The following is a 15,484-nucleotide window of genomic DNA, read 5'->3' as shown; positions in this document are numbered from 1 at the left end:
TTTTCTTCTCAAAGGGCAGGGGGGAGCTTAAAGGTTTTTGCTGTTGTTCTCTCATGCCAGGTCCTAATTCCCATGTTAACCTTGCTACTAGATCCCTAGAGCCTTGCTACTCAAAGGAATGGACAGAGGATTCACTTGGCGTGGGGGAGGGGGTGGTCCTGGTAAATTCAATAAAAGCCTGGAAAAGCCACCGAGGGCTCCAGGACTCCTCCTTCACCCGTCTGCTCGAATCATAGAGATCCTGCACCGTACCTTCCTGCCCGTGCAACGCTGCTGAGGGGAGCAGCAGCAGCAGCAGCAGGAGAGACAGGAGAGATCCACTGTGCCATGCAGCCATGTGGGTCAGCTCCCTGGCCGGGGATCGAACTCGTGCTGCCATGGGTGCCGATAGCTTGATAGCTTCGTAGTGGTGAAACGTAAGCCCCTTGCCTGCCAGCCAGGACCGAACTGACTACCCCTGCTCCCAGCCCCCCATACACCCTGTGGCTTTTAGTCTCAACATTTCAAATGCTTTGTACTGGAAAAAAAAAAACCCACAATCCTTGGAAATTATCTTGTAGAAATGGTTCTTTCAACATGTGCTTTCATTTATACAATTTTTTTTTTTTTTTGGTTTGTTTTAGTCACAGGGATCATGAGATTTTATTCTTAAGATAAACCTTAGGGAAATGACAAAATAAGAATGAATTTGGCAGCACTATTTTTTTTTCATGGATCTATGATTGCTGACTTTTCAAGGTTACATTTTCTCCCTTTTTTACTTCGTATAACATTATCTATTTTCATCCTTGGTCCTCATCGTAGAAATAAGCCCATTTCACACTTGGCCAAACTAAAGTTGTCCTGGCATGATGCTCCTATTTACTTATGAAGCCTTAGGCCAATGCCATGGAAAAGCAAAGAAGGAAAGCCCCGGTGAATACTTAATCCATGTATGAGGAGTATATTCTGTCCACAGGTACGGAGCTCTAAACCCCAACTCCTTCATCCTGGGGAAGTGGCCCTGTAAGATGGTCAATTATTTAGTCCTTACGGAAAACAATCTCTCTTTAGCCCTTAAAAAGGTATGTTCCAAACATGAAATCATCCCTTCTGAAGAAACGGAACTGCACGTGCCCCCAGAGGCTCAGCATGTCTCCATCTCCTGCCAGCCACTCGCCTGCGATGTGGTAGGGCTGCTGGGAACCCTGGAGCCACTGACTGGAGCCCCATGTACAGAGCCACAAGCCACACTGTTCAGAAGGCTGGTCCCACAAAAGGAGGAGTCACACTTCTCTGGCCTTTGGCTGCCCTGGGAGCCTGCTTGGCTTGATCAGGGGCTTGGGGATAAGCTGGGTGGTGTGAGAAAACCCTTCCAAGGGTTCATATTTGTTCTGGGTGGGATCACCAGGAAATACAACCCAGGTGCACTCCTCTTCCCACCACACACAGACCAACACTCCCAGGCCATCTAGGGAAGCTGAACAGCACTGTTATTTGAGTAACAGAACAACGTTCCTCTCTTCCCTCAAAGCTCAGTTAAGCTTTATCTCCTTCATAGAGGTTATACAGAATGCCTCTGTCATCAGGTCCCAAGGCCACAGTTTAAAGCAATCCCTTCTAAGGGTGGGTTTTATCCCACCTGCCCTTTCATAGCTTCATGGAATGGGACTAGGCTACTAACGTCCTCTGAAGCACCCATTGCTTGAGTTCTAGTGCTATATTCCTCTGTTTTAGGATTGAATTAATATCAAAGTATTTTTAACCAATATTTACTTGTATCATATAAGAATTACTTTTTAAAAATTATTAAAAAAAATACAAACCAACATACACACAGAGTCAGTGTTGGGTCAAAGGGGAGCCACCTGCCCAGGAGCTGACACCCTCAAGTACCTCCTTAGTGCCCATTGTGGTCCAAGAACTTGCCATACCAGGCCTGGCCCTGTACTCAGGGTGGAGCCCACTCTGCTATGCTTCACACTCTAGAGTTCTGCATGGGACGAGGCTGAAACAAGACTCCTACTAAGACAAATACCTTTGTGCAGCTCCTCGCCATGTCCGGTCCTACTTTTCTTAACCCCCACTGGAAGCGCCTCCCTGATAAATCACTCCCAACAAAGCCCCCGATTCAGCTTCTGCTTCTAGGGAAGCTGACTAATGACCCTATGTGACATCATCTTACATGAAGGCCCCATCCTCAATGGAGGTTTCATCACTTTCATGTTCCTTGTCTACAGACGAGAGTCTAGTGGTCTCCAAATTCAACAGTTCTGTTGACTTTCATGTCCAAGTCAAATACCACGAGGATAAACATCTCCATGCATAAAAAGTTTGCCATGCTCAAACAGTAACCTACTGATTTCAAGAAATAATGACTGGGGTGGGAACTGTATGGGGAACATAACCAAAATGAAAATGCATACATTGTACAAAAATGAAAAGTGATGTAAGAATTATATAAAATAATAAAAAAAGAAATAATGACTGGCATGGACACATGGTGATTGGGTCACCCCACCAGTGGACCTGCCCAGGCCTACCTTCACGGGGGCTGCAAATTCCAAAAAACAGGTCATCTTCAATGTGCTGCAGGATGTCAAAATTCTCAACATAGAAAACCATCTCCCGCCTCCCACTGATCTCCTCAAGCTGCGTGACATTGGAGCCAAACACTCCCACTGAGTAGATAATGATGCCTTCTTGTCGAAGTGCTGCAGCCGGGTCCTTGACTATGTCATGAGCTTCACCGTCTGTGATGAGGATGAGAAACTTCCTAACGTTGGGCCGGGCCCCCTTGGCAGGGCTGAAGTACTGGGACACAAAGGTGAGAGCACCGCCAGTCATGGTGGTTTCTCCGATGAGGGCCATGGCCTCTATTGCATCTGAAATTTCACTTTGGGTCACGTATCTGTTGAGCTGGAACTCCTCCTTGTTGATGTCACTGAACTGGACGACACCGATTTGCACCCGATTTGCTCCAACCTGAGATTTGCTCACCAGGTTTTTCATAAATGTCTTCATTTTGCTGAAGTTTTCAGGTCCTATGCTACCAGAACTGTCCACCAGAAACATGATATCAGCTTTGATCTCTTTGCAGGCTGCATGGGAGAAAGGGAGATATTGATTCAAAGTTGGTTTAGAGTTAAAAACACTAGGACTGAACAGGAAGGTTCAACCCACAAATGCTTCTATATTGAAGTTAAATGTGTGTTTGGTAAAGAATTGTTAGACAGCAAATACAGCATCAGAGGCAAAGAAATGAAACTATTCTGTTTGCTATTTAGTAATTTGCTTCAATAGTTAAGTCAAGGTTTCTTAACCTCAGCACTGACATTTTGGGATAACCGATCGTGGGTAGCAAACCATGCCCTGCAGGCTACTGTAGGATGTTTACCATCATCCCTGAACTTTGCCCACTAGATACCCAGTTACCAGCACCACCAGCATCTCTAGATCATCACCAAGTGTTCCCTGAGGGTTCAAATTCATCCTCATATAGCTCTAAAAAATTTCATAAAAGTTTTATAAAAAGACATTTTAGATAAACCTGAAGTACTCTTTAAAGTCTAAGCTCGTTTGATTACATTATACATGCATTGTCTCATCAGTCACCTATCCTAGCTGAGATGTGTGGAAGGAAGCAGATAATACTTGTTAGGGACAGGGCCTCCAAATTCCTTTCTTATGCTTCAGGCATGAAGCAGAGCAACACCATCATGGGCCTCATTTTGTTCCGGAGAACAGACACAGCCGCACAGGACGACCGGTCTCAACTCGGAAATGTCCATGTTTCTCTACACCAGCGGTGTCAAATATTGCAACAAGGCAATTTGTGAGCTGATCTCAAAAGGTAAAGCCATTTCTCCTACCTTCTTCGGCACAGATTTCTTGAACCACTTGGTTTCTAATGTCTTTCAAGGCGTCAAAGTCATGCACGTAGTAAACCCTCTTTTCCTCGCCTGCAATTTCTCGCAGCTGCGTCTGGTTGGCCTCCTTGACCCCGATGGCATAGACGCGGATGTGCTCTTCTCTCAGTCTATTTGCAGGCTCTAACACACCATCCTGGGACGTGCCCTTCGTTAGGACCACGAGATGGCTAGGCACTTTGTTTCCTCGCTGCTTCTTTGCTTTTTGCAGCAGACCCAGCGTGAAGTTCAGGGCCGCACCTGTGTTTGTGTTCCCACCCATCTGCCTGATGGTCTCGATGGCCTTTCCCAGGGCCTGCTTGTTCGAGTACTTGTGGATGGCAAATTCCAAGTCCCAGCTGTCCGCATACTGGACGGCCCCCACCCGCACCTTGTGGGGAGCAATGTTGAACATCCTCACCACCTCTGACAGGAAGGCCTTCATTTCCTGGAAGTCTGTGTCCTGGGTGTTCCCAGAGCCATCAATAAGCAGATAGATGTCCGCTTCTTCAGTGTCCACACAACCTAAGGTGGAAGAAGATGCTGAGGGTGGCATTTGGGGCAAGTAAGAAAGAGATGGGAGCAGCTGGGAAGAACTGCAGGTGCCTCTGCAGACACAGAAATGTAAGTGATCAGGCTCAAAAGATGCTTTTAGTGGGTGAAGGGGATCAAAAGGAGAAAACTTTCGCATATAAAACAAATATCCTGGGATAAAATGTACAGCATGGGGACTATAGTTAATAATTTTGTTTTTGAAATTTGCTAAGCAAACAGATCTTACAAATTCTCACCACAAGGAAAAAACGCGTAATTAAGTGCAGCGATGGATGGTAACTAGGCTTATTGTGATCATTTCCCAATATATACAAATATCAAATCCTATGTTGTATGCCTGAAACTGATACGTCAATTTTATAGCAATAAAAAAAGAGAGAGGTTTACCAGCTTCAAATGGGCTATTTTAGCCATCAGTTGGGTCAAAGGAATTGTTCCTGACAATTTAAGACCCTGGATAATTCTCTATCATGAATCAGGGAAAATCTGAATATAATAAAAGATTAAAAGAAAACATGAAGATGCTTTTTGCACGTCACTTTCTCAAAAGTGAGTAACTGCTTAACGAAAAGCCAAGATCACTATGAAATGGAGAAAGTAGTTAATTAGACACTGTACATAGTAGCGCCCTCTCTTGAAACCTTGAATGAATTATTTTTTCCCTCACTCCTAGTCATTGGCAAAGCTAGGGATACTTGGCAATGAACTTCATGTGTGTAAGTCAAGGTCACCACCATAGTAAACATGCTGTAAATCTCTGCTGAGGAATGTACACACTGATAGACATGTATGCACAGATCATTTTAAAGCATGTAAGTATTTATGGTAAGTGCAGAAAATCATTCCTCTCTGTCAGCTCTCAGATAAGCAGAATAGTATTCCATATCAAATTAATCACTCTGACCTCAATCCAAATCATTTATTCTTTATTTGGGGGTGCGAGCAGAAAAGTCCTAAAGGATGAAAAAGCAGGGATATGAGAGGCAAAGAAGAGAAAGGAAACAGGGGAAGGCGTGAAGGATGTAAGCTGGTGCTGGCAAGTAACCAAGAATCCAGTTCAAGGAAGTACAAAAGTAAGGGGGAAATCTCTTCTCCCCCTTCCAATACTCCAATAGCCAATATCCCCCCGCCTATTTATATCTCACGGTATCAAAGTAAACACGGAGGAACCTATTCTCTGCGCCACCTCACATCCCACCCATCCCTTCTGCATATGTCATTCCTGGGAGGAGGAAGAAGAACAGGGCTGTGACGTGCATTAAAGCAAAAACTTTACCAGATTTGAGGGTCTCAGTCCGCTCTGAAAAGACAGAGACCATGTGCGCGATTTGGTTCCGCAGCTTCTTCAGAAACGTCTGGTTGTGAGCGGCCAGGTCGGAGAAGTTCTCGAGCATGGAGACGAACTGCTCGGCCGGGTGGGAAGCAATCCTTTCCAGCTGGGCATCACTGGCGCCCTCCACGCCCAAGGTGAACACGGTCACGCCCTGGCGCCGGAGGTTCGAGGCGGCCTTGGTCACGTTGTCCTCGGAGGGCCTGTGGGTCACCAGCACGGCAATCTGTGGCACCCCTTGGTTCTTCCGGCTGCCGTTCTGTGTGCTGAAGACCTCCTTCCTGATATTTCTGATGGCAGCTCCGGTGTGGGCCAGCCCGACCTGGGGTGAGAGGTCCTGTATATACTGCAGAACTTGCGACTTATTCACACCCTGGCTCAGTGAACTTATCACCTTGGTCTCGTTGCTGTAGGCCACAAGGCCAATCCTCATGCAGTGCTCTTTTATGTCAAGAACAGACACGCTTCCTTCCAGGAATGCTTTGAGAGAGTCGAAGTTCTGGCTGCCATTGATGGCCACATCCAACAGGAACACAAGGTCGGCCACAGAAGAGCCCTGGCACACTGTGTGAGCAAGCACAACAAGCAGGGCTTTAGCTGGGCAGCAGAAGGTCCAGAATGCTAGCAGAGCTTGGGTACACACCTCAGGGGGGAGCCCTACAACCTGATTCTGAAGCTGAGAACAGGGTCCTGGATTCAAATCCCAGGGCTCAGCTAAACTCCTAGCTTGTTTCCTCATGTGTGAGATGAAGAAAATAATATTCTCATGAAACTGTTATGAAGATTCATGAGACTAGGTGCTTAGCATGGGGCTTGGTACCTAAGAGTCACTCAGTGAACACTGACTACTGCTATCACGTTCAAATCATTTGTGTAATCCAAGCTGTTCAGATCAGTAGTTAAGGGTCCACATATTCCTAAGAGGTGTTGATGGAATAACAATTACACTTTCACTTACCTTATTTGGGAAAGATGCTAGGATTTATATTTTCATGGATTACTACCAGAAAATCATTTTTTATCAACTGGTAATTATGTCTGTCTACTCGTTCAAACAGAATTAACCAGAAATAACATGAGCTTCCCAAGCTACTTATTGGGACTTTACGCTTGGAACAAACTGTTTTTCCCTGGTTCTCCCCTGCCCTCTCATATGAACGATTTTCATAAACTCTTGGTCATTCTTGTAATTGAACAATCTGTAGAGGACAGACCGGGACAGCAGGTTGGAGGTGAATGGATTGCAGAGAAGCAAATTTACAACAAACAACAGAAAGGGAGGCAGCGTGGGGCTGAACGACATGGCCTGGGAGTCCAGATGCCCCACCTGCCTCCCTCTGACTTCAAACTGCAGCCCTGCCAGGGCACATTGCCTCCAAGGGCCCCTGCAGGGTCCTCTGCAGAATAGAGGGTTGGGACTGAAGCTGTTTCCTTCAAAATCATTTTCTCATCCTAACATATGCCCCCTAAGCCTACCTTCTACAAGAGCATCATCGGTCGCGCCTTCCCTGTACTGAGCCACCTCCTTGATGATCTGTGTCATGTTCTGGGAGAATGTGCTGAGGTCTCTGACTGTCCGAAGATTGAAGTGAAACTGGCCTGTGGCCATGGCCCGCAGGTTCTCCTCAGAAGCCCTCTGCATCCCCACTGAGACGATCCTCACCCCGTCCTCCCGCAGGGCCTTGGCAGCCTCTTCCACGTCATCCTCGGACTCAGCTGAAGCCAGGACCACCAGAATTGGGGGAAACTGCTTCTTGTCTCTGCCATTCGTGGGTCTGGAGAAATAGGTCCTGTGAGCCTCCCGGAGAGCATTCCCAATGCGCAGGGAGCCCCCCAGGAACGTGAAGTTCTTCTTGAGGTGGTTCAACATGGGGTTCCTGCTCTTGAAGGTGCTCAGCTGGAACTCATTGTGGAGCAAATCACTGTACTGGGCCAGGGCCACACGGTACTTGCTGGCCTCGATGGGGAGGCTGCTGATCATTTTGTTGATGAAGGTTCTCATGTGAGGGAAAGACTTAGCTCCCAGGTGGTTGGAACTGTCCACCAGAAACACCACGTCTGCGTACTCAGGGGCTGCAAACCCACAAAACAACATATAAACAAAGCAAAAATTTTTAAATTTAACTACCATGTTTAATGGCAACCACATGGGCAAAACTTACTTTCCTTTTATGTATTTTTAATACCTTCCAGTGAACTGAAAATAGCCTGAAGTTACGCATCTCTCAAGAAATATGTTTCCTGAGCTGATTTTTAAATATATCTTCTCATTTGAATGGAACACAAAATTAATTGTTCACAAGAAATCAGTTAATTAGACACAGATAAATGTAGAGAAGTAAAAAAAAAAATCATGGGTTTTTATTACCTCTAGTGGATAATTTCTCCCTTTTTCCTTAAGAATTTGGTCTCAATTTATAAAAATTCTAATTGAGAATCACACTGCTTTAAATGTGACAGAGGCAGTGAAGGGCAGGCAAGTATTTTGATTTGCAGTCCATTTGACAGTCCACTTGACAGAAGACATCTATGGAATGTTCTCTTCAGGGTAAAAGCACTTTCTTTACCATAAACAGTTTAAATTAAGAGGAACATCTGGATGATGCTTAATCATGACACATATTAGCACAAACAAATTAAGATGAGACATTTCACATTTTCCAGGCCTGAACCTAATATTGAGAGAGAATTTTCATGTAACCTCCCAGAAGACCTTAAAGGGATTGAAAATGAGGGCGAAAGAACAGCTCTCATATCTTGCTCTCGTTACCAAGGCATAATGTCCAGAAACACATGATCTTCAAAGGAAGAACAGGCAATATCATAAAGAAACTGAGTTATCATCCCCATCTTATCAAAAGCAAAATAGAACTCTAATGTTTAAGTAGGTCAAACTCATATTATTTTTCATATGAAAATTAAAGAACTCTTGGGCCTCCCCGGTGGCGCAGCGGTTGAGCGCTGGGTTGCGAAACTGCGCACGGCCTCTGCGGCGCCGGTTCGATCCCCGGCTGCTCCCCGGCCACCGGAGGAGGGTCCCACATGGCGCGCAGACCTCTCCTGCCGCCCGCTGCTCCCCTCAGCAGTGTACTTCGGTCCTTCTGCCTGCTCTGCTCCCCGCTCTGGCTCTGGTGAATTCTCTCACCCTCCCGCGCTTCTGACTGTACCCAGTGCATGTATAAACAAAACAAAACAAACCAGCAAACAAATAAATAAAGCATGCCTCTATTAAAAAAAAAAAAAGTCTAAAAAAAAAAAAAAAAAAAAAAAAAAAAAAAAAAAGAAAATTAAAGAACTCTTTCCTTTTTTTTTTTGCTTACCAGAATCTTGGTTTGCAGAAACTTGGAAACACATTGTTACAAGGAACAAAATCAGCAGCATTTTCATATTCTCATCTGAAAAATATCCAAGTTGAAACCTGAAAAGGCATAAATATAAACATCTAAAACTGTTATGGAGATTATTTGGTTGGAATCAATAGTCACAAGCATAAGAGCATACAAAATTATGTACGTAGGTACAAAAGGACAGGGGATTCTGAGGTTTCCTCACCTTCTAATCTGTCAAGTACCTTAAAGTAAACCCCAACAATTATTGAATTATGGAAGTTTCTACAGGTCCCCTGGCCCTGTAGAAACATGAGATTTTGGATCATCAGTAGAAGTAGTCACACACATTCTAGTTCAAATAATATTGTGTGTTCCTAATAATCATTTTCCCTGTACCCTCGTGTCATTCCTGTCCACACTTTGCCAAGACAATTCTGAGTATTTGGTTGAGACACAGTCCAATACCCATTCCATAAATTTCTCCAAGAACAAGTAGATGTGTTTTACATTTGGGTGGTATTTCTAGACATGGCAAAAAAATTTTTTTTTCTTTTCCTGCATGATTAGAAAGATAACTAATTCCCTTTACCCTTAATTTTGAGAGAAGATGTGAAAAAATAAGCAGTGACCTTCTATAGTCCATCGGTGGCTTGCACCATTTTGCTTCCAATGACCTAGAGCTTTGAGGTAGGGGTTTTCCAATTCTAGTGTGATCTGAAGCATTTGCCACCTCTTCACATGAGTTTCTTCATGGAATGAAATAGGATGTTAGAGATATTGAAATTTGATATTTTAACTAAGCAGATTGGAGTCATTCATCCATTGAATGAAAAATGAATTGATCATATTAATAAGCCAGTGTGTGTTCAATTCTCACCCAAACATGTATCTGTAATGTTATTTTTTTTAAAGATTTATTTTATTTATGCATTCAAGAGTCGGGGTTTAGGCCAGAGGTGTGGGGGAAGGGTAAGAGGGTTCACCAGAGACAGAGTGGAGAGCAGAACAGAAAGATCTGCTGAAACCCCTTCTGAGGGGAGCAGCAGGTGAGACAGGAGAAGTCTGCTGTGCCATGTGGGTCACCTCCCTGGCCAGGGATTGAACTCGTGCTGCAGTAGCTGTGGATTGCTTCATAGTGCTGATGCTTAACTCTTTGAGCCACACCATCTGTGCTATTATACATGGCCATCTCACTTCTTGTCAGGCAGGCCCCTACTGCTCAGTGTTCCACCCCTTTAGAAAAGGGAACAGTGCCATCAGTGATTCCATCCCAATTTCCTCATTTATTCCATCATTGCTCTGACATTCTGAAATTGGAGACTCTATTCAGTTCCTTCACAGGAAGTCCAAATGATATAAACTTTTCAGGCTGTAAGTCAACTGATTTTTCGACTCTAAATTTTAGAGATAATCAGTGAGTTGGAAGGAACCAGTCAGAGGCTACTTTTTGTCTAATCCTTTCATTTAAAAGAAATTTTAATGCCAGAGTTGCCCAAAGTTAAAACAAGTCATACCACCTATAAAAATATTCTAAGGCATTGAACAATAACAAATTTCACCATTTCTCGAGGCTTTACTATGTACTAGGTCCTGCACTAACAGGTTTACTTTCATTCTCCTGTTTGATATTGATAACAAACCTAGAAGCAGGTGCTATTATTCCTGCTTTGCAGAGAAGGAAACATTCCTATTAGTTAGTTAGTAAATAACTAACTTACGGTCCCAGTAATAAAATGAGCCACAGTTGAGATAGTCTACATATCTCACTCTAAAATCTCCATTTTCTAACAGTTACCCTAAATCCTGAACAATGTTCTGAACACAAAAAGTGTCTCCAAATTTCCTTGTTCAATGGGTTTTTCTTAAGTATAGGAGATACCGGTATTTGTTTTCATGCCTTTTTACTTTTAATTTTCTAAACCAGGGTTTTGGGCTATTCACTTTTTTCCCTGCTTATATTATAGCTTTAGAAGTCAGTCCTGCCTTAAGGAGTTATGCGTGATAGAAGGAAGATGCTTTGGGAAGACAGTAGCAATCACTGTCAGAAGTTTCAGCAGTCAAGATGGATGAAAATGGCACAGACTGAAAGCTGAACACCTGGATAGGACAGTGGGGATTAGGCACAGCCACAGCATCAGGAAATTTCCCAATGTAGATGGTCATTACTACCAGTACATTAAATGCTGAGTTTTTTGGGTTAGTGTCTTGTGGAACAATTTTCTTTCAACCTTTGAATGGAATCCAAAATCTGGGGTGCCATAGGATGTACAATGGGGAAGCCCAGAGAAAAGTTCTTTTGAAGTCCTATATGCCCTGACTTGAGTCGGGTGGGGTGGAGGGAGTGGCATGTTTTAGGACTAAACCTCCAAGTTCATGGTAGAATTGGGTTCATTTTGATCATATGAAAACACAGATGAAGCTCCTGAAATCTGTATGTTGTTCTACTACCAGGCATGGCCAGGGTTTACATTACGTAACATTTAAAAAATATACCAGCATTGAAGCATTTAAAAAATATACCAGCATTGAAGAGGGGAGAATTGAGAGATATTGAAAGTAGCAAATAAAATTTAAATTCATGGTGCTCTCCATCTTAATTTAACAGTGAGATTGATTGCCTCTCATTACAGAAACTCTCAAAGGTAGAGGTCTCTCTAATCTGAATTTTGTTGCACTCTATTCATTCTGAATCAAGAAAGTTGAAGCTAATAAACCTCTTTTGGATGTTATATTCTATAAAAAGCCTTTTGAGAAATCGATCTCTGTAAACTTCCTGTTGAGAGGGTAGAATGTTTCTAATTTCAACTACAGCTGCAAAAGCTCCATAGCCACCCAACCCTTGGCTTAAAATCCAGAATGTTTAGAACTTGTGCAATACCCCTCTAGGGGTTATTATGAACCAGAGGTTTCAGGAAGGCTTTTACCCCATGTCAGCCAATTCATAATCCAGGACATGTCTTTGATAAAAAAATATTAAGACTCCAGAAGAACAAAAGTGATTTAAGCAGAATTAAGATAAATACCATTTTTCCCTTTAGGATGAGCATGTAGGGTATGTCATTTCTAAGTGCTGATTTTATTTTTCTTCAGAAAAAATAATAGTCAGCTGTTACTGTATAAGGAACAACAGAGTCTGTGCCACAGTTCAAGATCTATGGTTTGCTTATTTAACCCAACTTCTTCACTATTTCCCTTCCTCGGGCCCATTTGACTTCTCAGAACACAAAAGGTAGAAAGAAAAATATTCAAAGTGAGATTTTTAAAAAATGGAAATCTCACATGATTCAGCAATACCTTGGCTGGGTATTTACCCAAAGCTCTAATACAAAGAGACGTATGCTCTCCTACGTTCACAGCAGTGCTGTCCACAATCACCAAGTCATGGAGTCAACCTGGGTGCCCACTGAGATGACTGGGTTAAGAAATTGTGGGATATACAGTCAATGGAATGCTACTCAGATATTAAAAAATATGAAAAAGTGCCTTTTGGGACAATATGGATGGATCTTGAAATGGTCCTGCTAAGTGAAATAAGCCAGAAAGTGAAAGATATTAGATGGTTTCACTTATCTGTGGAATATACACAACCAAAAACTTATCCTCGCAAAGAACAGGAAAAGCATTTCTTAGATGCAGTGAAGAATATACTGGATACCACAGAGGGTGGGAAGAGGGAACCGGGGAAGGAATGGGACCAGGCATTGGCAAGAGAGTTTGGTGGAGGGTCCATGAAGTATGTGCTCCTACGAAAGAGTGAAAATGTACCCCCGAAGTTGCACAGACTTGTAAATGACTGACAACAATGATAACGACAACAATAAAGTCACTGTGGCAGGATAAATCCTTGACACACAATATTGAATCAATGATGGTAAGTAAAGCAAAACACATAAGCACTCACGGGCACACCCAGTTTTACTGTCAATCCCACAATTTCCTCCAACTGTATTTCCTGGAATCATAAAGAGAGACTGTATTTGTTAATTGTATTGGAACAAGGCCATGCAGGTGACATTGCTTCTTGGTAAGATGAACACCATTTGTGTCAATGACCGCCTGACTCAGTGGAAAGGGCACACACTACAGTCTGGTGACTGGGTTCCACTTCCTTCCCAGCAACCCCTAAACTGCTGTGTCATCTTACACTCCACCTCATTCTGCAGGTTCCGAATCTGAAGCACAATGGATTATACTCTCTCTGGATCTCAGCAGCCCCCCACAGGAACATTCTCTGGCCTAACAAGCATCACTAGAAGAAAAATGTGAATTAAGCCAAGAGCACATCAAAATACTGAGCACTTATTTTCAAACTGTCCCAAGCAGGGAACTGCCACCTCCATGTCCTCCCCCACCCCAACCCCCGGGGCAGTCCTCTGCTGGAGGGGCCAGCAGCAGCAAGGGGAAGGGCTTGGCATGTCCCTGTCTGGGCCAAAATATGTTGGAAACCTTCAGGATTCAACTACCTGAACATAATGGGACTAAATTTCAATAAAGCAAACCACTAGCAATGATGTGTTCAATGTAGACATTAGAAAAAGTACAGAAGAAATCCAAAAGAAATAGATACTAAAAATTTGTAGAAATCAGCAAACTAATAAGCAAAGATAAAGTTAAGCTTTAAAATATGGGCCTTGTGTGTGTGTGTGGGGGGGAACACAGGTAACTAACTGTATGAATGAACAAAGGAGACATAATTATTGATAAAGTTTTTTTTTTTTTTTAAATTGACGCAGTCTTAAAAATATCCACATAAGGAAACTATCCGGCCAAGGTGGTTTTAGTGGCAAGTTCACCAAACTTTCAAGAAACAGATTATTTGAATCCTTTATGAAGTACTTCAGAGCCTAAAAGAGCAACATATTAGTCAGTTCATTTTTATAAGGCCAGAGTAATCTTGATATGAAAACCAGACAAGAATGAGAAAGGAAAATTGAAGAGTATTTTACTCATCAATATAAAAAATCCTAAATATACATTAGCAAGTCAACTCCTGCAGTGCATAGAAGACAGACATACCACTATCAAGCTGGGTTTATCTCAGGAATGCAAGATGTTTTAAAATTACAAAACACGTTAATATGACACCTCATTTACAGATTAAGGGAGATAAGATTAAGGGAGATAAACTATAAATACAGAAGAAAAACAACCTATCACTAAAAACCTAGCAAACTAGGAGAGAAAAAATTTGACAACTGATACATTTTAAAAATCTTTAAGACATAACATCCTCTTGGGGAAATATTAGAAGTGTTCTATTTAAAATGAGGAACAAGAAAAGGTCTTTTTCTGATTACTCTGGCTAATCAGGGTCTTCTATAGTTCCATAAAAATTTTAGGATCACTTGCTCAATTTCATAGATATATAGAGTGAATTTTGAATTTTGATAGGGACTGCATTAAATCTGTTGATTACTTTGGATAACATGGACATTTTAATAATATCAGTTCTCCCAGTTCATTAGCATGGAATAGCTCTCCATTTGTGTCTCTCATTATTTTCATCATTTTCAATGTACAGACCTCTCATCACCTTGGTTAAACTCAATTCTAATGCATCTTTTTTTATGCCATTATAAATGAGATTCGGTGTTCTGAGCGCAGTGCTTTTCCCACGACATCATATTTCTTTGCTTGAGGCAAAATCTTGCATGCTATTTAGTTTTCTGTAGATGAAGGCATTTTATCTAACACGTTAGAATGTACTAGATAATCAATGCTTATAATTATTTTTACTCGAAATTAAGTTGTCTTCTTTCTCAATGACTGGATATCAACTGCTGTGAATTTCTGCTGTTTATAGCTGATCTCATTTAGTCTGAATAGAGGCTTCTTATCTCCAAGTTGCTGTTTTTTTGTATTTGGCTGAAGTTATAAAAGGGCAGCCATACTGACACAATTCACAAAAGCCAACAATGACATCAGCTAGTCTGATAGCTGTCCAGCAGTACTCAGAAGGTCTAGAGAGGCAATGGAATATCTTGGATCACATAAAATATTTTTTTCATTGGAGCTAAATAAAAAGCATACATGGTTTAGAATGGCAGGAAGTAACAATTAGGTCTAACTGGTCCTCTTTAACATTCTGACAGCCCAACGTTTACATTCAACAAATATCTAATTGTTTTCCTCCCAAATTTCAAGTTGGCAAGCAAGAGGTAACTGAAGAGATTCAGACAGAGTGGTATCTTGAAGTTGACAAAGATTTTCTTTATCAGCTTTGAAATGTATTCTGACTTTGCATAAATAAAGTAACACACAAGATCCCCAACTTAACTGACTATAATTGGGAGGAAGTGTCCCCAGAGTGAGTAATAATAGCTAATACATCCCAAGCACCAACTAAATGTCAGGCATTGCTCTAAGGGATACACTTAATCCTC

The 15,484-nt window shown here is 42.3% G+C and overlaps 1 protein-coding gene across 3 annotated transcripts in view; it reads right to left on the bottom strand.

Annotated features, from left to right (window-relative positions):
• COL6A6 (collagen type VI alpha 6 chain) overlaps positions 1-9,159 on the bottom strand; it is a gene marked incomplete at its 5' end in the record, with an annotated part of 82,270 nt that extends 73,111 nt beyond the window's left edge. For 2 of the 3 annotated variants that reach the window (XM_084247213.1, XM_084247215.1), the window contains 5 exons: positions 2,523-3,080; positions 3,852-4,412; positions 5,719-6,336; positions 7,249-7,845; positions 9,093-9,159. In XM_084247213.1, coding sequence (XP_084103339.1) covers positions 2,523-3,080; positions 3,852-4,412; positions 5,719-6,336; positions 7,249-7,845; positions 9,093-9,159 — 2,401 coding nt within the window. The remainder of the gene's footprint in view (positions 1-2,522; positions 3,081-3,851; positions 4,413-5,718; positions 6,337-7,248; positions 7,846-9,092) is intronic. The other variant, XM_084247214.1, reaches the window with a different exon arrangement.
• Between the last annotated feature and the right edge of the window lie 6,325 nt (positions 9,160-15,484).

The sequence above is a fragment of the Talpa europaea genome (genome assembly GCF_964194135.1).
Source record: "Talpa europaea genome assembly, chromosome: 11".
NCBI classification, from domain to species: domain Eukaryota; kingdom Metazoa; phylum Chordata; class Mammalia; order Eulipotyphla; family Talpidae; genus Talpa; species Talpa europaea.
This window is presented reverse-complemented; position numbering and strand designations above follow the sequence as displayed.